The sequence below is a fragment of the Poecilia formosa genome, unplaced genomic scaffold (assembly GCF_000485575.1).
Source record: "Poecilia formosa unplaced genomic scaffold, Poecilia_formosa-5.1.2 Scaffold21, whole genome shotgun sequence".
Taxonomy (NCBI): Eukaryota; Metazoa; Chordata; class Actinopteri; order Cyprinodontiformes; family Poeciliidae; genus Poecilia; species Poecilia formosa.
In genome coordinates, this window is record NW_006799960.1 from 3,864,014 (window position 1) to 3,888,565 (window position 24,552).

At 37.5% G+C, this 24,552-nt stretch overlaps 4 protein-coding genes across 5 annotated transcripts; all 4 read left to right on the forward strand.

Annotated features, from left to right (window-relative positions):
* Positions 1 to 503: 503 nt before the first annotated feature.
* bloc1s4 (biogenesis of lysosomal organelles complex-1, subunit 4, cappuccino) lies at positions 504 to 5,104 on the forward strand. Of its 2 annotated transcripts, none has more exons than XM_016669325.1 (5): positions 504 to 929; positions 2,982 to 3,053; positions 3,173 to 3,274; positions 3,751 to 3,885; positions 4,039 to 5,104. In XM_016669325.1, the coding sequence occupies exons 1-5, from the start codon at positions 600 to 602 to the stop codon at positions 4,129 to 4,131; spliced, it is 732 nt and encodes a 243-aa protein (XP_016524811.1). In that variant the 5' UTR covers positions 504 to 599; the 3' UTR covers positions 4,132 to 5,104. The 2 variants fall into 2 exon arrangements, with proteins under 2 accessions (XP_016524811.1, XP_016524810.1); XM_016669324.1 differs by having other exon boundaries at positions 508 to 929; positions 4,033 to 5,104.
* Positions 5,105 to 5,601: 497 nt separating this feature from the next.
* LOC103135165 (nuclear transport factor 2-like) lies at positions 5,602 to 8,341 on the forward strand. The gene is made up of 5 exons (XM_007547777.2): positions 5,602 to 5,713; positions 7,106 to 7,226; positions 7,334 to 7,405; positions 7,581 to 7,679; positions 8,046 to 8,341. The coding sequence occupies exons 2-5, from the start codon at positions 7,122 to 7,124 to the stop codon at positions 8,160 to 8,162; spliced, it is 393 nt and encodes a 130-aa protein (XP_007547839.1). The 5' UTR covers positions 5,602 to 5,713; positions 7,106 to 7,121; the 3' UTR covers positions 8,163 to 8,341.
* Positions 8,342 to 8,462: 121 nt separating this feature from the next.
* Positions 8,463 to 13,949, forward strand: rrm2b (ribonucleotide reductase M2 b). Its single transcript, XM_007547778.2, has 9 exons — positions 8,463 to 8,611; positions 9,093 to 9,257; positions 9,835 to 9,951; positions 10,211 to 10,344; positions 11,611 to 11,705; positions 11,821 to 11,954; positions 12,611 to 12,715; positions 12,803 to 12,916; positions 13,128 to 13,949. Exons 1-9 carry the CDS (start codon positions 8,564 to 8,566, stop codon positions 13,278 to 13,280), a joined length of 1,065 nt encoding a protein of 354 aa, XP_007547840.1. The 5' UTR covers positions 8,463 to 8,563; the 3' UTR covers positions 13,281 to 13,949.
* Positions 13,950 to 14,519: 570 nt separating this feature from the next.
* Positions 14,520 to 23,829, forward strand: mtdha (metadherin a). Its single transcript, XM_007547779.2, has 12 exons — positions 14,520 to 15,028; positions 16,361 to 16,459; positions 16,601 to 16,727; positions 17,314 to 17,475; positions 17,648 to 17,719; positions 17,947 to 18,120; positions 19,042 to 19,113; positions 19,247 to 19,318; positions 19,432 to 19,565; positions 20,310 to 20,420; positions 20,534 to 20,633; positions 20,741 to 23,829. Exons 1-12 carry the CDS (start codon positions 14,660 to 14,662, stop codon positions 20,806 to 20,808), a joined length of 1,560 nt encoding a protein of 519 aa, XP_007547841.1. The 5' UTR covers positions 14,520 to 14,659; the 3' UTR covers positions 20,809 to 23,829.
* The last annotated feature ends 723 nt before the right edge of the window (positions 23,830 to 24,552 follow it).

A 24,552-nucleotide genomic window follows, 5' to 3' on the forward strand; every position in this document is an offset into this window, starting at 1 on the left:
GAATTCAGTTAACTAGAAAATAATAGAAAAATAGTTGAATTAAAAACATATCCGTTGATAGAAAGCAAATTTTTAGTTGTTTAAGTAACATAATTTGTTTATGTTTAGTGAATGAAACATAAGTTCACTGAAAGAGTGTTTGCTTTGTCAGACTATCACAAAAAAAGTTAAGTTCGTTCAACTAACTTCTATTTTGTCAATTTGAGGTGATTTGAAAGACTTGAGTTAATTTATTAATTTTATTTTAGTCAAACATAAAGTCATAATGTCAGATTATCCATTTTTTCTTTCAATTAACATAATAAAATTATGTGAAACCTGTTGATATATATGTGTGTGTGTGTGTGTGTGTGTGTGTGTGTGTGTGTGTGTGTGTGTGTGTGTGTGTGTGTGTTAAGTCAATGATTCATTTCTTTTATTCTGAATTAAATCCAAAGTATTATATTATATTTAATATATTATAGAGAATATTTGAAGCGCACTTTGGTATGTTTGTCCCTCACGAGTTTCCTTTTACAGTGCGTCACACGTGACCCAGTCAGTTGACAGGGCAAAACACGGCAGTTGGTCAGTGGGGGAAAAAAGAGTAGACAGGGGAAATGGACCATCATCGGGTGGACAGAGTGGGCCTGCTGTCTCCTCTGGAGGAGTCCAGCGCGGAGATCAGCAGGGACAGCGGCATCGTGTCTCAGAGCGCCAGTAGCCTGTCCATGGTGAGCGACCTGTCCAGCAGCGGCACCGTGTCCCAGAGCCCCAGCTTCGGAGCAGCAGCCGCGGCTAACGTTGTATCCCGGAGCCCGAGCTTGAACCAGGCAGCAGGGGAGCACGGGACAGCCGACCAGCAGCACGACTCGGAGCAGGACGACGAGGTCCTGAGACAAACCGCGCTCCAGTACTCGTCCTACATCCGAGCCACAGCTGGAGAAGAGGTTTGTTTAGTCGTCAAGGCACAACATGGAGTCCTCAGCTAAGTTAGCATGGTTGTTTATGGCACCTCTGCTTACCGTAGAGCCATGTTGTGGCTCGATGGGGAATAGTTCATAAGCTTGACGTGTTCGTGGGATCATAAACAGTGCACGAGTCTTTTTGAGAGCTCTCTGTCACTCCTGATGGACATTAATTGAACAGGCATGACTCCGGGATGTTTATGCAGTCATGGCTAACTGATGGACAAAGGCTCCTGTGTCCTCAGCTTGAAGTTAGGTGTGTGTAAGCATGAATTTGAGGCTGTCACATGGTTTCTAGATAATCTTTGAAGCTGAGGTTGGCCGATTTACATTCCCAAAGCATTTTCACTTTGTGTCACGTTAGAACCACAAACTTCAACAAGTGTTATTGGGATGTTATTTGATAGACAAACAGATAAGACTATCGTATGGTATTTTCAAAGATTTTTACTAATAAGAATCTGAAAAGTGTGGCATACTTTTATATTCAACCACACTGAGTCGACGGAGTGAAATTTTTAGCTATCAAAAATAGCTAAACTTAACTCGGATTGGATGGAGAGTTTTGATTAATATCCATTTCCAAATCTTTCCACAGATTCCTAATTGTATTTTGGATAATGAATCTGCTTTGATATAAGCAGTGCACAACTCTGGCTGTATGTTTAGGGTCATCGTCCTGCTAGAAGGTGACCTTTTACCCCAGATCTTTGCAGCCTTTAACAAGTTTTTATCCCATTATTGATGGATGGATGGATTGTCCTCCATCAGCTCTGAACAGCAATCTCACAGCAAGATTTTGTGTGTTACTGAGTGAACGTTGCGTTTATGGTGCTGTGCAGTTTTAAAGGTGCACTCAGTGTCTACCTCCGAATTGGAATTTACTAGTTCCACCTAGAAAAATGAACCCTCCCGAAGTTTGAATTTCAGAGGCGTCCAGTCATTCCCAAGTTAAGATTAAGATGTTGAACATTTTTATTTGTCGACCTGACATTTTCTGTATCTAACCAAAAACACAGAGAGTGCTGTTGGCTCTTTTAAATAAAGAGAACTACCTTGGCTGACTACCTTTTTTTTTTATTGTGATTTCTAACTAGAACCTGTTCAGACATCTGAGTGAGCTCAAACGCAGCATCATTTTCCAACAAGCATTCGATGTAGGCCGGAAGGATCCGTTTTGCTGTCGCTTAAAACAATGTCTCCAACATGGCTTCCCCTGGTCTTCTGTGTCCTTCGGTCTTTTTGATGCCGTTTGTTCACTAATCTTTGGCTATTTATTGAGGCCTTCACAGAATAACTGCATTTATACTCAAATTAAATTACACACTGATAAACTCTTCTAAAGGCAAATAGTTTACTTGAATTTTATTTGGGGTATCAGAGTGGAAGGGGTGAATAAAAATGTACCCCTTACCTTTTTAGATCTTAATGAGTAAAAAAGTAATGATAAAAAAAAATACATCCATGCATCATTTCCCGTACACTTCACAACTGATCCTACTTGCATAAGATCCCATTAAAATTCATTGAAGTTTGTGGTTGGAGCAGAAGAAAATGAGAAAAGTAATGGCCATCTGTCTTGCCGTAGTTTAGTCAGCAGCCACAAAGGCATTTCTGTTATGAGCTGTGTCTGTGCATATGTGATTTCTTTTAATTGTTACATAATCTATGCATATTTATTGAGATAATGAAATAAAAAATAAGGAAGTGTAATTCAGGCAGTTATTTCAACAAAATATCAGATCAGAAAATGGAGAAAGGAGGTTACTGTTCTAGCCAGTCACAAACACATTTTTCATTTAACAATATAAATTTTGATCCCAGGTACAGAGGAAGAAAAAAAAAGATTGGTGGAGGGCGTAGGAGGTATTTGAGTCGCCCATCAACTCCCCAGATACCTAAATATCGACATAAGCTACAAAAAAAACAAAAAAAAACCTCCATGTCAGTTAATATTTAGGTTTTAATGATCAATATTTTCCTTTCTTTTCTCATGCTCAAACTTTACATGACTGCTCCTTTTCTATATTCCAGATCCAGTGCTTGGAGAAAAGCTTGGAGGAAATGCTGACGAGAGTGGATGAGTTTGTGGGGATGCTTGATATGGTGAGCCTGGGCAGTCTCTGAAACGACCGAAGTAACTTTTTTTTATTATTATTTATTTATGAAAATGGCAACCATTTGGATTTCTTTCTCTCTTCTTTTTGTATATCATGTCCCACTAGATTCGTAATGATACATCCCAAGTTGTAAATGAAAATCTACCAAAAATCCAACAGAAGTCTGATGAAATGAGGCAAATATACAGAAGAATTGATAAACTGGAGGTACGTAAATCTTCCAAGGATGTTGTCAATAAGCATTCTGTTGTGCTGCCAGGCCACTGCGGTTGAGCGCTTTACTGATTGTTTTCTTAAATAATTGTACCTGCTAACTTTCTTTCAGAAGTGCTCCATGACTATTGGACAATGTTTCAAATTATTTTCAATTTTTTTGTTTATGGCACAATTATATTTTTTTCCATTAACAATGCTCACTGAAACCTTTCGTAGTTTTGAAATTTCTTCAGCAGCAGCATGTTGTGTCTCTTCCAACAGTATGAATTGCCATAAAATCCACCCTGATACATTATTATTATTAAAGTGGTCAACAAGGACATTAATTTTCAAATCCAGTTCAAAGCACAGTCAGATCGCTTGTGATGTTTTGAGATCCAAATGTGTTTGGTAAAAGGAATGTGGCATAAACATTGTGCATTTTGGGCTTCAAGAATCTTAAATTTGTTGCTTTTGTCTGTTTGCAGGCCTTTGTGAAGATGGTTGGAACCAACGTCAGTGCAATGGAGGAGCAGGTCACGCAGGCAGAGACCGACCTGGGAACACTACCGAGTGCTTTCAAGAAGATCCTCCGCACAATGACTGTCCCAGGATTCTTAAATGTGAGATTTCATGACAAAGTTTTCTTTAACAGTTCATAGTTTTTATCTGGTATGGTGGATTCTTTTGATAACAGACTATTTTGGTTTTGTTCTGTGCTCCAAGACGAGTCGGTCAGTGGTAGCTGAGTCGAATGTGTTTGCTTCCAGAAACAGGCCAGTCCACGAAGACCAGCCCCAAATCAGCGCCAAGAAGTCCCCAGCGTGTTCCAGACAGACGATTATTTCTCATCACAGCCTGAACAGTGACAGAACTGCAGAGTCGAAGCCTGTTTCTAACCTCAGAGGCCCGTTTAGCGAAACTGTACTGACAACTGCCATCCCTCTGAGGAGGATCCATCGATGCAAGTGGCCTCAAGAAGCAATAGTAGCTTTTTTCCTGATCAATTCACTGGAAGACAAATGACAATTTACCACGGTTTTATTGTCATTTTTTTCTGTCTTTTTTTTTTCGAGGCGACGACAAGCTCTGAACTGTAGCAACATGTTTTTTAAAAGTGCCTACATGGAGTTTTACGCCTTTCAAGTTCGTGGAGTTAAAACTGTAAGATGGTTAAACTTTTGACAAGTAAGGAAGGAAAAAAAAAAAATGGTTAAACTTTTGACAAGTAAGGAAGGAAAAAAAAAAAAACCCTGCTTGTTTACAAGGCACAGTAAAGACAGTACAGTAGATGTAACGGATGAAAAATGACCCCAGCCTCTTTTTCTACAAAAATATATTCCTGTTACTGGTGTTTGTACAGCTCTGCACGTTGAACTAATCTGTAATTCTATATGACTAATTCCTTGTACCCCAGCAATATTGCTATTACCCAGTTAAGCATTTAATGTCTTCCATTTCAAAATATTCACTTCTTATCTAGCCTTATCTTTCTGGCTGTGGATGACAGTTGCTTCACTGACATGGGGCTAAATCTTTAATAGCACCGTTTTTTTATGGAACAAAGCACAGGTGCAAGGATTGGTAGTTTTAGTTTCTCGTGCCACACTCTTAGCTAAAAGCTTTGCGCCACAAACTGTGAATTATCACAACAGGACACTTTGATTTGTCTCAGCATGATGTAATGTGGCTCTAACCCCCAAAGCAAGGTGGTAGGTGTCACAGCCATTATTTATATATATTTTTTTCTTTTTTGCCAAAATAGTTGGTACAGATCTCCTTTTTACATGCTAACTTTGGTTGAAGTTTTTAAATTAACCAATAAAATGTATTTAAGTCAAATTATTTCATGTCCTTATATTATTTCAAATTTTTTTGCACAGATGTTTATTTGCTCTACAAATCTGACTGTGCACTGAAAACCAGTAGGATTTGAGCTTTAGAATTGTCGCTCAAGGTGGCAACATGTTTGAAAAGCTCTATTAGATTAGTTCTTATTTACTCTTTTTGTACACTTTTGTTTAGGTTGGGGCATTGCTTATTAGGACACTCATATCCCTATTGATATTGGATATGAGCTGCTGGAAGGATTTTTGCTCTTTTTGTTTTCTGTCGGTTTTGATGCGTTTTTTATTATTATTATTTTTTGTTTGTTGTTAATAAACTACGACCCCCAAATTTTGCCAATGGAGGCTTCATGGATGTAGAGTATCTAACTATTATTAAAGATGAAAATGAAATTTCCGCTCCGCCCTCGAGTCATCAAACGCCACCCGTCTCATGCGCTGGTGACATAAAAGGAGCGTACCCACACAAACCAGGAGGAACGTTCCTTCCAGAGTCTTGATTGGTTAACGTGCAATGACGTCACTGGTTAGTTACAACTCTCAGGAAGCGGGAACGCACAACGTCGACTTCAGTCAACTTTGTCACGTTGGTTTGTCGAACAAAGTAAGTCAAACTAAAAAACACGATACCGTGTGCTTTGTGCCATATGCTTATTAAAACACGACAGTATCGATACTTTTTGCCGGGAAGAGCTAAATGAATGATCACTGGGAAAATTTGAGACTTAACTTTTCGAAGAAAAAAAAACTGGCCTTTGCTCGTGCTCTGCTAGCAAATGGTGTTTAACTTTGCGTAATATGACCAAACTTATTAAGTGTCAAATGCCTTAATCTTTCAATAATATGATACGAAAATATTTTGACTTTTCCATATTAATTATTAGTCGTAACGAAGCTTTTACAGGAAGGGCTACAAGTGAGCTGTGGTTTATTGAGCGTCATATGTTAACCAAATCTAAGTGATTTACTGGCATTTTTTTTTACATCTACGGCAATAACACGCGAAGCATCTTATAAATAGAAATTTGGCATGTAATCTTTTGGTTGTGTCGAGTCTAAAATGATCTTTTTAAACAGAGCACTAAATAATTGTAATAGGATGGAATAGAAATGTATTGTATTTCTATTCCCACAGTGGGAAAATTAAGGTGTACGGGTATCAAAGTGAAAGGCAAGTGGAAGTATGCATATAACATATAATAAATATGAAAACTAAGCAAAAAAGGGAGAGATTTACAGCATAAAATAATGCTATGTAGTTATTAAAATGGCACTCCGTTTAAAAGAAATATGCAACTGGTTAAATTAACACGACATGCAGTTCTACTTGCATAGATCTAAATACCATTTTAAGGGATGCAATATTCTACAAAAATATAAAAGTCAAAGAAATTAATATAGTAAGTAAATCACACTAACCCTTTGTTGTTGTTTTTTAAATGGACTGTGTTGTTTCAAGTTCAAGATTCTAGTTATTCATAATGCCATAAATTAAAATTTCATCACATTTTGTGATGTAACTAGCATAAGCCCCTTTTTATTTTATGTGGTAATTAACGCAAAGTAATTTAAATAAAAAATGAATGTAGACTGATTTGTGGTCCAGTGTGTTTCAATTTATTAAATACATAAGTGTATCATGAAACTTCATTCATAAGTATAATAAGATATTTCCAGTTTATTATCTATATAATAAACTATATAATTATTGTATAATAAGATATTTCCACTTTATTATCTATTAACATAGAAGTTTCATTATCTCCTTCAACATCTTAATTATTCTGCACTTAAGATTTATCTATTACAGTGCTTAAATAACAATTTTAGTTTGACCTAGATTTCTTCCTGTCAATTTGGCATATATTTAATTTTGAGGCCAATATTGACCCCTGATGTACACCACAAGTAATCTCCATTAATGCTTTTATTAACAGAAGTTAATCGCCTGTTGTAATCATAACAGCTATGCTTTTTACTTGCTCAATCTTCACAGATCCAAAGTCTCACACATGGCAGGCGATAAAGAAATATGGCAAAAGATTGGAGAGGGCTTTGTTCAGGAGTATTACAACCAGTTTGACAATACCAACAGGATGGCACTTGCTAATCTCTATGTAAGTTCTGCATTATGGCGTCATTCTCACTGGTTATAATCTACATATTATCCCATTTTGCTTTAATCCCACTCAGCATAAATAATCCTCCTTTTTCTCCCCCTCAGTCTCCCAGCGCCTGCCTGACATGGGAAGGCTCACCGTTTCAGGGAAGAGAAGCAATAGCCAACAAGCTCGTAGTAAGCACGTTGTGATAACAGTTTTGACATGTATCTGAAAAAATGTCTGCGTCCAGTCTCAATTATTGAATGCTCCTACTAAGAACCAGCAGCTCTCCCTGTTTACTAGCAAATGATTATTGTTTTTTTAGTCTCTGCTGATAATTTATTTCATAATTTTATGTTTTATTCTCAGAACTTGCCTTTCAAGCAGATCAAGCACATCATTACAGAGCAAGACTCCCAACCAACTATCGACAGTTGCATCCTCATCATGGTCTTTGGACAGTTAAAGGTAAACCAGTCAATAATAGCTTATTGTTTTCAGGTGGTGCCACCAACTCTTAAAGTTTTGCCTACAAACATACTCTGACATGTTATGTACACATGCTCCATGTTGCTGCCTACAGACTCTTTTGGATTCAAGTAATGTTTAAAATTTAAAGTATGTTTAAATCTCGGACGTCTTGGTGCCATTTTGCTCCTGTTTTACTTTTGAGAAATTTGTATTTGTAAACTGGGTAGGATTTTCACTGGCAGTAGCTTTATACCTTGATTATAAGTGGTGCTATCTAAATATAGGAGACATTGTTGGAACATCCATTTTTTTACTTACAGCAGTATTTATATGAAAATATATTTTGTTTTTGTCTTGCAACAGGCAGATGATGATCCACCAATGGCCTTTCATCAGGTGTTCATGCTGAAATCCCAAAATGGCGTATGGGTTTGCACAAATGATGTGTTTCGTCTCGGGGTGCACAACATACCAGTGTAGTGATCTGGATTTTTCATACACATGTTACAACCTGTTCTGAACTGATTTTGTTGTTCTGCGATATGACAGGACTGTATGTAAAGTTCAATCAATTAAACATAAATGGTGTACTTGCTGTGTTGTTGCTATGCAAAATAACATTCCTTACAAATTAAAGAAATTAGTATTCTAAACTAAAATGGGTTTTTTATTATTATTATTATTTCATTGTTATAAATATTTTGTCTGGTGTAAAGTTTTGTAATATGTTCCTTTATGTCGATGTGGTTTCGTTACATCACATGTCAAGTATCCTGCCGCTAGAGGCGCTGTGGTGCTCCGTGTGGCACATTAAAAGCCACATTTAAAGGGTCATGGCTCCGAGCTCCAGATAGCAACAAAACGCAGTTTATTCGTCGAAAATGACGCCGACGGTGAAGAAGTCCTCACAGGAAACTGGACACGTAAATGTAAGTCGACAGCCTGATCGTTGCTACGATATGTGAGCAGTTTGTAACATTAGAAGACGCTTGTGTAATCGTCGGTATTTTTGGTTGAATGCTGACGTTACTTCTAACTGGAGGCCTAATTAGGTACAATTATCGTTGAAACTCGTTGAAGATGTTGGATTCATTGTCAGATACGAATGTAAAAACAGGATTTTTGTCAGCTCGTGGTGGCCATCGGTTGTTGACAGTTTTTGGTTTGTCAAAAATTACCCAAAAAATGAAATTGAATCTAAATTCTAGCTACCATCCAGTGAAAATAAATGTGACTAAGTTAGTATGTTATAAACGTGTATAGAACGACTTCAATGTCGAGTCCTTTGTTTTGAGTCAGTGCGCAGGCGCATAAGAGGTAGCTTTTGTAATTAAAAGGAAAACGTAAAGGAAGCGTACAGGGAACTCAAATCGAAGCAGGAAACATTGCAACATGGCTTGTACTTTGCAGAACGGTTTCGAGGAAAAATATGAGGGTCATCAAAGTGGTACGGAAGCCGAGGACGAACCTCTTCTCCGGGAGAACCCCAGACGGTTTGTCATCTTTCCCATCCAGTATCCGGATATCTGGAAGATGTACAAGCAAGCTCAGGCGTCTTTCTGGACGGTGGAGGAGGTAATTATTACTAATTAAATAACTAATTCATATGTGAATATATAATAACTCAATGACTTACAGAATATACTCTTTGGTACCTAACAACAGCATTGAAATATTTGTCCTTAAATAAGCACTGACTAAAGTATTTATACTTCTTGACTATTTTTTTACTTTGTGATATGCTACAACCACAAACTTATTGGGTTGCCTAAACAAAGTAGTGTGTAATCATAAAGTCAAGCTATTCTTCTTTGCAAATTGCTCAAAGTTTGCCAGGTCAGGGTAGGTGGTGAGCAACTGTGATGATCGATTTTTGAGTTAAATCACAGATTCTTAATTGGATTTTGACCTGGACTTTGACTGGGTCATTCTGACACATCAATATGCTTTTATCACATCATTCCATTGTAACTCTGACTACAATGGAATGACGAGATCCACTTTGTCTTGCTAGAAGGTTGACCTCTGCTCCATGCTGAGGCGTTTTGCAGTCACTAACAGGTTTTCTTCCTGGAATCCTCTCCTACATTTCATTGGTTTACTTGAAATCTTTACCAAATCTGACTCTGAACTAGATTTTTATGTTTTTCAGGTTGATCTCTCCAAAGACTTGGTCCACTGGGACCTCTTGAAACCTGAAGAAAAACATTTTATCTCACATGTCTTAGCTTTTTTTGCCGCCAGCGATGGGATTGTCAACGAGAACCTGGTGAGAAGCGATGTTTCTTAGCTGTAATCAATGCTATTTATTTTATAGATGTAGCCTAGCATGTATTTAACCTACTCGATTTACTGTGTAAGCAAGCCAACAGTGGCAGTTTTCAAAGCCATTTTCTATTTTATAGTAACTGATTGTTTTGTGTGTGTGTGTGTGTGTGTGTGTGTGTGTGTGTGTGTGTGAGCGGCACATTGATTGTTTTCCCAGTGGTTTAACGGTTTTTTGGTTGTTTTTTTTTTGGTCTCAACAGGTGCAGAGGTTCAGCCAGGAAGTGCAGCTCCCTGAAGCACGCTCCTTCTACAGCTTCCAGATCCTCATAGAGACCGTTCACTCAGAGATGTACAGCATGCTCATCAACACTTACATCAGGGATCTGAAAGAGAGGTCAGCAGCCTATCTGTGATTCTGTCTCACGTTCTTTAGCCTTTAGTGTTTTTCTATTTTTGACTTTACATTGTTTGAAATTAGTCCTAACTCATTTTTCTTGAACATGCACCTGTTAATCAGATTTGTAATCTTCACTCTCAGCTGCATCCCCAGACGCTGCAGCTTTAATGTACCCACAGGGACTAAGCTTAACTTCTTTTTATTAAAAAGAGAAAATGATAAGAAACGACAACAAATCTTCCTCCTGTTGCAATGATTTCATTCTGCATGTTTTGCAATTTGTTCCTTGCATCTTATACATTTTCAAGCATGAAAAAGACAAAATAAGCCTATTCTCTAACACACATTACTTAAAAAAGCAATTTCATATTAGCATTTCCTCACTGACTATAAACCAGCTCTTAGAGTGAATACACACTGACTGACAACCACTTTTAGTGATATAAAGAGTGACTTCATGATGGATAACTAAAAAACTTTTTCCAGCTTCATTGTCAGAATTAAACAGTATAATTCAAATAAAAAACACAAAGCAAACTTATTTTTTTTAGGCTACAATAAAAAAGCAATATTTGACACTAAAAACAACAACCGTGTATTGCCAGAATAAAACCACACATGATGGCAGCATCATTCTTTGTGGTTTGTTGTTAGTTTTGACCCAAAATCTTCACGTCTTATTGGTCTTATTTTTTTGTAGCATCACAGTTAATCCACGTAGATTCAGATTTAATCGTGTCCCAAATGGGGAATTGATGTTACAGCAAGTATAAAAATTAAAAGACAATATGTTAAAGTTAAAAAATAAAAACAATAAAACATTCTTTAAAAAAAAGACATCAAAATACTAACAAGTACAAGTACACCAAATATGCAAAAAAATGACTTTATAGAAATATTATTGAAGCTTTGGAATGGCCTAGCCAAAGTACAGAACTGGATCTGTCAGAGAATCTGTTGGGTTTCTTGAAACGGGACATGGACAAGAGATGTCCTTTCAGTCTAAGAGATTTGCTCAAGTCAGAGTTGGCAAAATGTGACACACTGATCTACTCCTGCCAACGGAAAAAAAAATGCTTTAAAGTTTCAGTTCACTCTTTCAACTTGCTGTTTAGCAGCTAGGTTGCATTTCATTGTTGCAAGTTTATTTTTTAACAGATTTGATTGTTTGTTTTTTTCAGTCGACCTGTACAGACAATAGCATACAATAAAGGGTAGAAAAAGTCACTGTCACTGTTTAATCTGATGCTTTGTGTGTTTTAGGGACCATTTATTTAACGCTATTCAGACCACGCCGTGCGTGCAAAGAAAAGCGGATTGGGCCCTCCAATGGATAAATGACAACCAATCCACCTTTGGTAAACCATGACACTTCAAATAAAAGATCACCATTGACTAAACTCTATAAACCCAGACTAGAGGAACTTCTTGTTTACGGTAATTCAATAGGAGTTTTCTTTTCTGTGACCACAGGGGAGCGTCTTGTGGCTTTCGCAGCAGTGGAGGGGATCTTCTTCTCAGGCTCATTCGCTGCTATCTACTGGCTGAAGAAGAGAGGCCTCATGCCAGGCCTTACCTACTCCAACGAACTCATTAGCAGGGACGAGGTGAGGCGGTCACAAATTTATGTCGGCCAAGCTTTTAAAATACTTACTTGTGATTTCACCTGGAAAATTGTTGCAATGTAGCACAGAAAATGGTGTAGTTGTTAGTTTTAAACCAGATGCAGATTTCTGGTAGGTACTGCATCTTCTCAATGTTCTAAAAAAAAACAAAATAAAATAAGGCACATTTTTCACATTATTTGCCTAATTGTTGCCTGAAATGTGGAAAAAGTCTCTCTTCTTTCCCGGTAATCTCTTGCTACGCAGGATAAACCTGTAAACCTCATTTTCCAGCATAATAAAACAGTCGGAGAGTTCGATTTGCATTTGAAAATAAATTCCTCTTTACAAATAAGATTTTGTTTGTGGAGGCTTTCTTTATAACTGCTCTTTAAACTGCATTGTAAATTTTTAAGCATTTGTAGCATGCCACATAACTTTTGTTTCAGAAAATTAATTTGTACAGTAGGAGAAAATTATCTTAGATCCTGAGGCAAAAAAAGATGTTCAAGAAATATTAATTCAACAAAAAGTTAGATTCAAGAAATCCAACTTTTTGTTTTGTTTAATAAATTTCTGTTTTTATGTCTTGATTTTGCTTTGTACAACACTTTGAGCCTCGCCTGTGTTTAAAGATTTTTTTTTCCCCCTTTTTCCAGGGTCTGCATTGTAACTTTGCCTGCCTGCTGTACAGCTACCTGCTGAAAAAACCTTCAGAGGACAGAGTCAAAGATATTATCAGCAAAGCAGTGAGCATTGAGCAGGTGGATAATATAATTTTATATTGCAGGATTTCGGTGTCTTGTCTTCTTGCAGTGTTTTCGTAAATGTTTTGTGTTTTTGTTTTATAGGAGTTTTTGACAGAGGCCTTACCAGTCGATCTGATTGGAATAAACTGCTGCCTCATGAAGCAGTATATCGAGTTTGTGGCCGACCGGCTGCTCGTCGATCTTGGATTGACCAAGGTAATTCTTCCAAGTAATCATAAAACAAGTTTAAGTCAGAATAAACGATGTCAGTTTGATCTGTAAGAAGTGTAATAAAAGTCATAGTCCTTTTCCTGAAATGAAATTATTTGTGCAAAACATTAAATAATATTGGTATTTTATTTGTTAATGAAAAAATGTGTAATAGGTGGGAAAATGAGTTTCTTTTCCTCTTTTTTTTCTTTAAAAGGTTTACAATGTGGAAAATCCTTTTGACTTCATGGAGTCCATTTCTCTGGAGGGAAAAACAAACTTCTTTGAGAAAAGAGTAGCCGAGTACCAGAGATTCGGAGTGATGTCGAGCAGGACGGACTGTGAATTCACTCTGGATGCAGACTTCTGAAACCAAGGGAACATTTCTGTCATTACTGTACTGATTTTCACAAAGCAACCACTCCCTGAATTACATTTTAAGTTTTCTTTATCCAATCAAAACAAACAATTCTTAATAGGTGCTAAATTGCAAAAAATACAACCTCAGATAAACAGCAGATGACATAATAATATGCAATATGACATATTGCTTGTGTACTAAAAGTGAAGCCTTTTCTTGTTGTTTATCTGGGATTTTATGTATGATTTTTTTAACACTTGATAAGGCGAAGATGGTTTAATTTTATGGTGAGATGTAAAACATTAGAAATTAAAGAAGGTATTCTTTATTTTTTTAAAACTGTTTGTTATATTTGATCTATTTATTTATTTTTTGGCAAAGTGGACATTAGGTAAAACATGCCAAAGTTTTGTTATGTTTCCTTTAATTAGATTCAATCAGTTTTTAATGTTGGAAAGTTACTGTTTGCTCTTACTTATTGACACAATTAAAAACTTGTAACAGCAGTATGGAAAACAAACCAAGTCCTGAAAGCATTTTTTGTCGGTTTTCATTTGGTTTACTCACTTTAACAGTGTACTTGGCGTTTCTATGAAAATAAATCATGCTTGAGTCGCCAAAATCAATTACATCCCATGTATATCTCATTTTACATTAAACTGTGGTTTTTAATCATGACTACGCCTCATGCGGTGTGGTGTTCTGGGTCATGGCTTGGTTGTTTGTTTGTTTTGTTTGTTTTTTTTTTGTTGTTTTTTTAGACTTTTATATTCAGTGAAATATAGTTTGCAAATAAAAATCAAGTTTTGTTGGGGGGAAAAATGCTGCTTGTGTGCTTATTGCTAGAGCCTACACCAACATTTAGTGAAAGATTGGTGAGAAATATTTCTGTTATAATTGGATTTCTAGACAGCATGTCAAGTTTACATCCAGAATTTTCTGCAAAATCAGGACAAATTATTTATGCAAGTTCTGCTTTTTTAATGAATTGACTTTTCGCTGTTTTTGTAATTTGGTGAATTATAACCAGAGTTATAAAGAGTTTGTTAATGGGCGCCGGCCAGTTTAGTTATTGAGCCTCTTACAAATAAAGCAGAGTGTTAGCTGTGAGTTTTTTTTTTCTTGATTTTGCTTTTTATTTTACATTCGTGAAATCTATAGGTTTAAATCAGCACTTTACCACTTAACTGTGCTTGTATTATTAGTGGGTGTTTGTTAGTAGAGTGAAAATACCCCAGTGGACAGTATCTTTAAGTGCTTTGCATGGAGTTTTGATTTCTTGCAGCGAGATTAGATTAGCCACTCCTCCGATACACGGATGCGGAGTAAAATGAAAGCTAACAGCTAGTGTGGTTTGTTCGCCTTTTTTTTATTTTATTTTGTCAAACATGGCAGGGGACTTATGGAGTTTCGCGCTGGAAAAAGCCGAGCTGCTCTCTAGCCGTTTACGGGAGCTGGTGTCTTCGGGACAAGGCTTGGTTCGGGCCCAGTTCGGAGTGGATCTGGGTCTGAAGCCCGAGCTTTACCCGAGCTGGCTCATCCTGTCAACGGCAGCGGTCGGTCTGCTGCTGCCGCTGCTGCTCGGGGCGTCCTGGGCCGCTTTCTGCGGCGGCGGCGGCGGAAAGCGACTGGTCGGCAAAAAGCGGGCTTCCCAGGTCAACCAAGGCGGCGAGGAGACAGGAAAGGCCAGCTTTAATATTAAAAGTGTCAAACCAGAGGAGCCGAAGAAGAGAAACAGAAAGAAAACCGGCGACAAGGTGAGGAAGTAGGAATGACACGTCTCATCTCAATGGCTGAATGAAGCAAGCGATTTTCCTCAATGTGTTTTACTAAAGATGCTCTCTCTAGTGGAGAAAAATAAATAAATAAATAAAAGTAAATATAGCTATATTTGTTTTCACCAGCTACCATTTTACGCTAGTTTACCTCAGCTGCCTCCCATATAATAAACTAAGTATTAGCTTGACGCTCCTTTTGTGTCCATAAATGAATTACAAACTACAAAAAACTAAAATTTTACCTACCATGACTTAGTTAATATGTAATATATACAATTTCTGTTGGGGGAAAAAATGAGAGATATGCTAACTAGCTACGTGTTGCTAACTGACACGTCATTGATTAGGGTATAGCGCCTAGTAGTGATAGCCTCCATTAATAAAACAGCCTTCGTGTGGTACTTCCTATAGCAACACATTTCCTTCTGTAAAACGAGATTATGATTAATAATACCTTTCTATTCTTATAAATTGAGACAAATATTTACACACATAAGACTCTTGAAAAAGTCCTCAGTGATTCAATAAAGAGTTGAGGAATCCTTCATTGTTTTTTTTAAGTCCATGAAAATAAGTAAAGTCGTCCTGAAATACGACATTTGCAGATAAATGAAAACTTGCCATCAGTTGCAGTGGATCCTTATTTGTCTACCATGCCAATGTTAGGATATTCATCACCATCTGTAACAGGTGTGCATGAAAGGCAGTCAAAGTCAATCCAAATCGACAAAATATGTTGTTGGCATGCAGGATTTTAATGCAAATTACCTTATATATCACAGTTGACCAAAAACTGCATCCAGCAGATATTGCTGATGACCCTAATTGGCCTTCAGTCATGCAGCCCCATAAGTAAGAGTGAGGCACTGTGTACTTCATCCGGCGGGTAGGGCCAGATGTGCCAGCCTTTTTTCTCCATGTACCATCACAATACTATCGCTGGTTTAATAGTGTTCCTTCTTTGGATAACTTTTAATAGCTGATGATTATTGTAGACTGGAAACAACCGACAAGATCCGGAACTTTGGATGTAGTCTGTCTCAACCATTTTATTTGGTGTCTGTTAAATTCTCTTAAATCTGTACTTTTAGCTGTTTTTTGCTGCTGCTGTAGCACAAAGTGTTAACTTGTTATCTAATATCCTAGTCAGCGCACTGAGGAAGTGACCGTCAGTGTTACTTACTTCACTTTGTCAGCTTTTGTTAGTGTTATGTTGTGTGATGTAGCTTGATTAGCAAATGTATTTACAAAGCAAACTAACAATAGCTTGTTTTTTTTTTTGTTTTTTTGTTTCATGTCTTTGTGGTGCAGAAGACTCAGTCCAATGGACAGCCGCCGGTCGTTGTTCAAGAGGAAGTTAAAGAGATTGTGGCAGCTTCAAAAACAGCAACACCGATGAAAGCTGTTAAGGTAAGACCAAAATTAAGGGGAATCGAAACTGTTATTGTTGGACAAGTAAGCTACAAGTTTTATTTGGCGGTCTGTCTTGTAATGGTCTAATTCTGAAGAAAGTAATCAAACTATTTTTGTTGTTGATTTTCAAAATCTCAGCAGGTGCACGAGGTGCCGCCCCCGGTGCAGGTGAAAAAACCCAAGAAGAAACCCAAGACAGAACCTAAGCCAGATGTGAAACCAGTTCAGCTTTTGGTCACCAGTGACGTGAAAGAACCGGACGATGGTGCGTCTCCACTGGAGGGGTTGTCACTTTCAAGACACTTATACTGTTAGCCTATAGGCTAGCCCCTTGTAATATGCAGGGATATTCCACCTACACTTGAACTGCAAAGCATATTATTGAGATTTTAAATGACAGACTAACATTGTAAGCTGTTCAAAGGTTTTTACAAAAAAAAAAAAATCTTAAAAGCACCTCGGAGGTTTGTTAGGGAACATTAGTGAACCCCCCCCCCCCGAGAAAGAAATACAAGTTAGGAATGTTAGGTTATGAAACAAAATTCCAACTTTTAAATATCCAATGTAGCACCTAAACTGACAGACCAGGCAAGAATAACATTTTAACATTACTCAGAGGTTCACCTACTAACAGGACGAATACTCGAAACTTACCATCAGAAAGAAAAAATGGAAAGATTTAAATCAAAGTCTGACCCTAAATTCATCTGTGAATTAAAGTTCACAGAGGCTCCCCAATACTTCTACAATGCACTTGTGCAAAAAAAGTCTTAAAAAAAAAAAAGGTTTATTCTTATAGAAGGTAGTTGTTGCTTAATCATTCCTTGTTGCTTCGTCTGTATTTCCCCAAGGTGCCTGGGAGACTAAAGTCAGCAATCGAGAGAAGCGGCAACAGCGAAGGAAGGACAAAGGTTCAGAGGATTCTGGGAGCCCTGGAGGCGACAAAGCTTCCAAGGCCCACGTCGAAACACCTGCGGCCGCGGCAACGAGCAAAAAGAAGCGAGGAAACAACGGTAATCGTCCCCTGAAGATCAAACTCATTGTTCCCATTTGTTTCAATAAGAGAATTTGATGCCACGCCCAAGTTTAAAGTGGCTGTTTAGACTCGCTAACGCAGGCTTTATATGTTGAGTACGATGTCGCAAAGTTGACATCGACACGTTATTTGCTCTACATGTGATGCAGAGAACCAGCAATCGAGACCGATCACAAAGGCAGACGGAGCCAGTGGGAAAGGCAAAGCTGAAGCATTGAACTGTAAGCCTGTTCTGTACTTTTTTTAAAAAATAAGCTTAGACCTGCTACATCTTAATGTCGGGGAGATAAACCTAAGAGGAAACAAATAAACATTAAACTTGAAATTCTTTTGTTTCATTTTAAGTTTCGCAACAGTTACATAAAGATGCTATGAATGTAACCCAGGATGTCCAGCAGCAGTATCACAAGTCACACGTTTCCCTCTTTTTTGCTACTTCTATTTGTAGCTTCCTCTGCGTGGAGAGTGGAGCCTACAGTCAACGGTGGAGGCTGGTCTGATGTTCCGTTGAAGGCCGCTGGTCAAGCTGGTTCTGTGGAAGGAAAGAAGTGGAGCTCCATACCTCCATCTGGACAGTACAGGTCCCAGTCTGACCCCCAACCCTGGGCTCAGGAGTCTCAAGGTACCACTGTTATCCCCTCATGCTTTCACATATCGTATCAAGAGTTTATGAGACGGATCAGCAAAGTGGTGCGTAATTCAGTTCAGTTCAAAAGTACTTTATGAATACAAACGCAGGATAAATAGGAATAGGAAAAGTCACACATGATTCCAATATTCTTTTACAAACTGAAAGGTGTGGCATGTGTTTTTTCTTAAAGCCGCTTAGGCACTGCCCATTCTTATGGCTCAGTATCAGTCAGATTAAATGATTGAGTTAATCTCTGAACAAGCGTGATCAAGTTTTGGTGCATTTGTCAGTAAGACTTAGGTCTGGATTTTGACTGGACTGAACAGAAAGCCTGTTCATGGCAACCCGAAGTTCAGGTTGCCATGTTTAGAGTCGTCATCCTGCTGAAAGTTGAACCTCTCCCTCAGTCCGAAGTCATTAAGCCTCTTGCAGGTTTTTCTCTTGCTGGACTGGCCTGTTGAAGAAAAGCATATCCACAGCATGATGCTGCCGCCACCGTTTTACACCGTGGATGGTGTGTCCAACATGATGTGGTAGTTCTTCCACCACAGCATGTAGGCATAAAAATATTCAGTTTGTGTCTTAGCTTACCAAAGCACAAACTGTAAACGGGGTTTCTTATAACGCTGAAGGCATTTCATTGCACTGGATTTTATTTAGGGGTGTCACAGTAAAGGGGTGCTGAATAACCATTCAGATTGTGGCTTTTTATGACTTATTAAATCTCTTCTAACTCTAATAGGATGATAATAATTAACAAAGTAATGCATCTGTAGCAACTTCGGAGGAGTTTTTCTTTTTTTTAAGAATTAGTTAAAAGTACAAGCAATAACTTAGCAGACTATTGTTCTGTTATTGACAAATAAATCACAGTAGCATTCCAACCACATCTTTGTCTCCATGTGTTGTCAGCGGCCGCTTGGAGCAGCATGGACGGGAAGATGAAGACGATGCCCTTTTCTGTGGTGCAGCTGAACTCTGCAGGTTGGTGCTAACTGATCACATCTACTTCCTGCTTGTTCTGTCCAGGAAATAAAAAAAGAAGAGTTTCATAATGAGCCAGAATGGATTTCATAGCCTTACAAAATGAATAATACGAAACCTCCTTCTCGCTTAGATCCGTTATCAAATTCAGCTAAGTTGCAGTGGGCCAACCAAACCATTGTTGACGATCAGTGGTCAGGAGTCAGTGAGTAGCCACTGTTTCCTCCTACAGAACACAGCCTTAGAAGTGACTGCAGCTTGTTTGGATGCTCTTCTTTCTGATATCTAACCTGCAGCTCTCTGCTGCATGTTTTCCAGAGGGGACGGCAGCAGATTCCTCCTCCGACTGGAATGCCCCAGCGGAGCACTGGGGGAACTACGAAGAGCCTCCTGCGTCGGTGGTGGTGGCGGCAGCGGCGGCAGCAGCAACCCTGCAGAAGGATCAGCCCAAGGTTTTATAGTTAAACACACTTCAGTTGTTGTTGTTCATACTGTATACGAACACTCACAAGTCGTAGCTCTGTTAATATCTCGGTTTTTGGGTTCATGGTTAAGCACTAGTTTGGTTAACCAGCAGAAAAGGAACTGGTACTGAATAGTTTGTTTGTTTCCTGTTCTTTTAAATAGACAATCTTGCATGAACGAACTTAGAATAATAAAGAAATCATTCATGCAAACGAGGGGCTCTGAGGTGCCAGGCTGCAGTTTGAGATGCTTGTAAATTTACTTCAAAATTTAAAAAAATATTTTTCAACTTTTTTCATTTTGGGTTAAACATCGCCCCCTACTGGCCATGTGTGAAACAACCCGTTTGATTGACACTCAAAATAAGATTTTTTCACTTTTGTTTATGAAAATAGTTCAGAATTAAATAAGAGTGTTTTTTTTTTTATCTGCAAAGGATGAAAATAAGGGGAAAAAGGGGAAAAAATAATGGATTCCTTTTGTGGCATTTGGTGATTTTTTTTGCCTTGTATATTTCACAGCTGTGTTTAGAATATCATCAAAAAGTTAATTTATTTCAGTAATTCAGTTCAACGGATTATAGACATGGATTTCACATTGGGGTTTACTTAATTATTGCACTTTTTGCCTTCATCAAAACTTACCCTAATATGTCAAAACCCTTGTTTTAATATATATATATATATATATTATGTAGAATTCAAAATGTTTTTTTCTTTGTTTTATGGAAGGTATCAGAAGATGAGAAGGACACTGACGATCCCTCAGGTGGAGCAGCCAAGTCTAAGAAGAAGAAGAAAAAGAAGAAGAAAGCAGAAGAGGAGCCTGCAGCTGATGCTCAAGTAGGAAATGCAACACAAATCCTTTTTTTTTTAATTAAAATATTTAAATCAGATCAATTTCTAAAAGTACGTGTTTTTCTTTAGCAACTTTTCTTGTAATTGTTTGATTATAGACTCCAAGTGCAGCTTCCATACACAGCGCAGCAACCAAAGTCCTAGAGCATCCTGCGCCGCCGCTAAACTCACAGAACACCAGCATATCATCCGCTCAGAGTGAGTTCAGGCTCTGTGAATCACAATGTAGCAACGATTTTCACTTCTTTCCATATGCGCTAAAATACTTGCTCTAAACTGACCTCTGCCGTTTTGCCTTGTGACAGAGAAGTCCGAGCAAACCGTCGAACCTCAGAAGCCCTCCCAGAAGAAGAAGGTCAGAAGGGAAACTTGAAGGACCAACACAAGTCTATACAAACGTTATGCAAATGATTAGGAGTGTCTCATGCAATAATTACCAGGTACAGTTTCTGTCTTAGATGTGTAACTTTTTAATGGCGACAAGAGGACAGCGAGCAGCAGATCTAACCTGCTGTACAGCAGTGACATGTGGTCCTATGGACTGTTAATTGTAACTAATTTTGCACTATTTGCTAAACTGCAACCAGAGTCAGAGTTTCAGGTGGGATTTCAGTAATGCTACATGTTTAATAGTTTTGCAAGTGTCTTTCCATCTTTTTTTTTCTTTTTATCCAACAGGAGTGTGTGTAATTGCCAACCCAAAAACTACAACGCGGGTTTCAATTATTATTATTATTATTATTATTGTTTTTTTTTGGCTCGCAAAGTCTGAGTTAGGCTGGTCGCCCTAAACGATGCACTTTGTTTTTTTGTTGATTTTACACTCCCTCTCTGTGATTTAGAAGGATCTGTTTATATTTTGGTTGAATCTAACAATGCAGAGTCCAGATGTTCACTGACGGACTCAAGGGTTTCGTTATAGGTTATCTGTTTCGTGCAAAATTTTCTTGTTAGCTAAAAAAAATACTCTCAGTTCTTAAACAGAAACTAATAGGATATATTCAACACCATTTTATTGTAATATTACAGTTCCATTCAGAAGCTTACATACGTTCATTATCGACATAAATGAACCTTTAACGATTGATTTGAACTGTTCTTGTCTACAGAGTCCAGCTTTGATGATTTCAAAACAAGGCCTAAGTGTCCAGGTTTGAATTTAGGATGATTTTTTTCCAAAATGATACAAGCAAGCTCAAATATTTATGTTCTCCCCCTTTTTGATATGTTAATTTCAATCCACTAGCAAAATCCAGAAAACTGCATGTTTTGAGTATCAGTCAACCAGTTTAATAATTCTGACTGGATGTGTGACCATCCAGTCAACCTACCATTCCACCTGAGAGGAATGGTAGGTTTCCTTTTATGTTGTTGGTTTTAGCAGATCCAACTTTTCATCATAGTCCATCAATTTGTAATGAAATTGAAACTGAGGCCAGTTTCAGAAGTTTGCTGCAGACAGCTTAATCCATTCATTTTTATTTTCATGTGTGCGCCGGCATGACATCCAGCCAGAAATATGCCAGAAGCTGAGGTTTCTCTGCAGCTTGCTAGGGGATTTTAAACAAACATTAGTGGGATGGCATATACAAAATATGTATCTGAGCCAGTATGTATAATTTTGAACCTGTGGTAAATTCAACCATTAGCTTCTAAGTCTTGTTTTTAAATATAATCAAAGCTGCCTGTTGTATGGACACATGGTGCTGCCGTTTGTATTGCGTCTATAAAAATCCTAACATTATCCTAACATTTACGCCCATAATGACCGAATGTAGGCATCTGACTGGAAATGGAGACACATTTTTAGGTAATCTTTGAAGTAGAGAATATTTGTGGAAAACATCTTGATTTGCTTTGCTAGAAAGGGCAGAACATTTCAATGAACTCTTTAATATGTCATGCTCTCATGTTTGATGTAGACTGCTTCACTCTCACTCTAAATCAAGCGTGTCGTTTTTTCCTCGCACCGTTTAATTACAGCTAAATGTTGTAAGTTAAAGCATTCCAACCTGGCTGTTTTAGACAGTAAGGGTAATTAGTAAAAGAAAAAACAAGCACTTACAATATATGATCTTCTATAAATGTAGATTTCATGATTCCTTAATGACATTCCTTGACATTCTTCATGTTCAAACAATCCAACTTGCGTATTTTCAGATGAATATGGTCTTGATATATCGGGAGATTAAAAAGTCTACAAAAGGTTCAGAGTTAATTCCTCCTACCTTGTTCAATACCTTTCTTTGGCTTTTACTGCATTTTCAAAATATTGAAATTTAGATTGAAATTTGCTGCATGTCGACAAATTAAATTTCCTTGAGATTGCAGTGACTGGTAGAAGCCACCAGGAGGCACTGTGACTGAGACTTGAGGCTGATGGAGTCAAGGCAATGAAATAGTAACATCGGAAAATGCTGTTTTTCTATTTTTTAATCAAAGTTATCATTATGATTAAGTCTGTCCTTTTCTAAGTAGCTTGTATGCTTTTTTAAATGCGTTCTTCTGCTCTCTAAATGACTTTTTACAGGATTTCTTCCAGTTTTTTCCTAGAAAAAGCCACGCCATATGTATAGATTGTAAGGGCTTTTTTCTAGTTTGTGATTGCACTGTGCAGAAACCTGTATAGTTTCTTTTTATTGCGAACGAATTGTTTTTCCAACGGTTTTTGCCGTGAAATTTTTTTTTTTCTTCCCAAGAATGAAGCAGAATTTTTTTTTAAATGAACTAAATAAATAAATAAAAATAAAAAATAAAAAAAAAGCCTAATGATAAAGAGCTTTGCAAAAATGTGACATGGAGCAGTTTGAACTCTTCATTCAAGTTGTTTGAGCGTATACATTTAAAAGAAATTAATTTCTACTGCCTTAATCTACCGTATAGAAAGTTTGTTGGAGTCCTTTTTTATAGCTTCCATCCTTTTGCAAGTTTTGATGTCAGGTTTTTTTTTTTTTGTTTGTTTGTTTTTTTGCATGACTTTGGTAATAGTATTTGTGGGGGGAAAAAAAGAGACAAAAGACCAGTCTTTTTTTTTACTTTAACTATTTTGTTCTAGAGTACCTCTTGTTATAAATACTGTAACAGCTTTATGTTAGAAGAAAACTTGCAAACTTCCTACTTTTTATGGGTATCCATGTTTTTTTTTCTGACTCTTGAATTACTCTTGAAATATTAAAATGTTAATTGACTGGTGTTGATTCATGTTTGTAGGTCTGAAATGATGTTACACTGTGGATTCAGGTGCCCATTTTGTTCCCTTTTTACCAATGAGTAAAATTATTTCTTGTATTTATACAGTTGTGTCTAGAAAATCTCGGATGATTTTGTTAAGGACATCATAATGATCTTTCTATGTTTGTTCTGGAAAGAATTAAATGAGAAATGCTTCATATCATTTTGTGGATTTCATTGGGCCTGATTCTGACATGTGATGCAGCAGCCTCCTCATTTCTTGGCAAGGCAAAAAATGATAAATGAAATGACAATGCAAGGTATGGCAAGGCAGGTTCAGTTGTTCAGCACGATTCGCCCAGAAGGCTATTTGAAAGCGGCTTATTTTAAAATAGAAGAACAAGCACACAAAAAGAACATCAATAGCAAGAAATATATTAGTGTCACGCTTACTTGGGACTGTGGTCATGTGTATAAACTTATGTATCATCAGCATACATGTTAAGGTAGGAAGACATTATATAAATATTAGATAAGATTGACGCGAGAATCTTACCAACGTTTCCATTCTGTTAGTATGTTATGATCAACTGTGTGAAGCTCAATGTGAGTCATTGATGTGTGAGAATAAATTAATAAATTTTCCATTGCTGTGCCATAATCTTACTCCCAAAAAAAAGTGAAAACTCCAACAGTTTAGATTTTTTTTTTTCCTGAATTTTTATTTCAAATTATGCCACTTCCATAAACATGTTTATTTTAAGGTTTTTCCACAACATAAATATATTTTATGTAATATAAAATAAGCTAAAACTGACCTGATGTTTTGGTGCAAATCTATGTCAGCAGCCATGCTCTCCCCCTCCCGAGGCCGAGCTGCTGCCTCAGTCAATGTGTTGAGGCAGTCGCGTGGCATGTTACTCACACAACCTGACCCCCTTTACTG

Bases quoted from the DNA above. Each gene is read 5' to 3' on its own strand.
- bloc1s4 (XM_016669324.1), top strand. From the start codon at position 600: ATGGACCATCATCGGGTGGACAGAGTGGGCCTGCTGTCTCCTCTGGAG. The intron at 3,054-3,172 runs GTGAGCCTGGGC...ATGTCCCACTAG, and splicing joins TTGTGGGGATGCTTGATATG to ATTCGTAATGATACATCCCA. The intron at 3,886-4,032 runs GTGAGATTTCAT...GTTTGCTTCCAG, and splicing joins CTGTCCCAGGATTCTTAAAT to AAACAGGCCAGTCCACGAAG.
- LOC103135165 (XM_007547777.2), top strand. From the start codon at position 7,122: ATGGCAGGCGATAAAGAAATATGGCAAAAGATTGGAGAGGGCTTTGTT. The intron at 7,227-7,333 runs GTAAGTTCTGCA...TCTCCCCCTCAG, and splicing joins TGGCACTTGCTAATCTCTAT to TCTCCCAGCGCCTGCCTGAC. The intron at 7,680-8,045 runs GTAAACCAGTCA...GTCTTGCAACAG, and splicing joins TGGTCTTTGGACAGTTAAAG to GCAGATGATGATCCACCAAT.
- rrm2b (XM_007547778.2), top strand. From the start codon at position 8,564: ATGACGCCGACGGTGAAGAAGTCCTCACAGGAAACTGGACACGTAAAT. The intron at 8,612-9,092 runs GTAAGTCGACAG...TGTACTTTGCAG, and splicing joins AGGAAACTGGACACGTAAAT to AACGGTTTCGAGGAAAAATA. The intron at 11,706-11,820 runs GTAAACCATGAC...CTGTGACCACAG, and splicing joins TGACAACCAATCCACCTTTG to GGGAGCGTCTTGTGGCTTTC.
- mtdha (XM_007547779.2), top strand. From the start codon at position 14,660: ATGGCAGGGGACTTATGGAGTTTCGCGCTGGAAAAAGCCGAGCTGCTC. The intron at 17,476-17,647 runs GTAATCGTCCCC...CATGTGATGCAG, and splicing joins AAAGAAGCGAGGAAACAACG to AGAACCAGCAATCGAGACCG. The intron at 17,720-17,946 runs GTAAGCCTGTTC...TTCTATTTGTAG, and splicing joins CAAAGCTGAAGCATTGAACT to CTTCCTCTGCGTGGAGAGTG.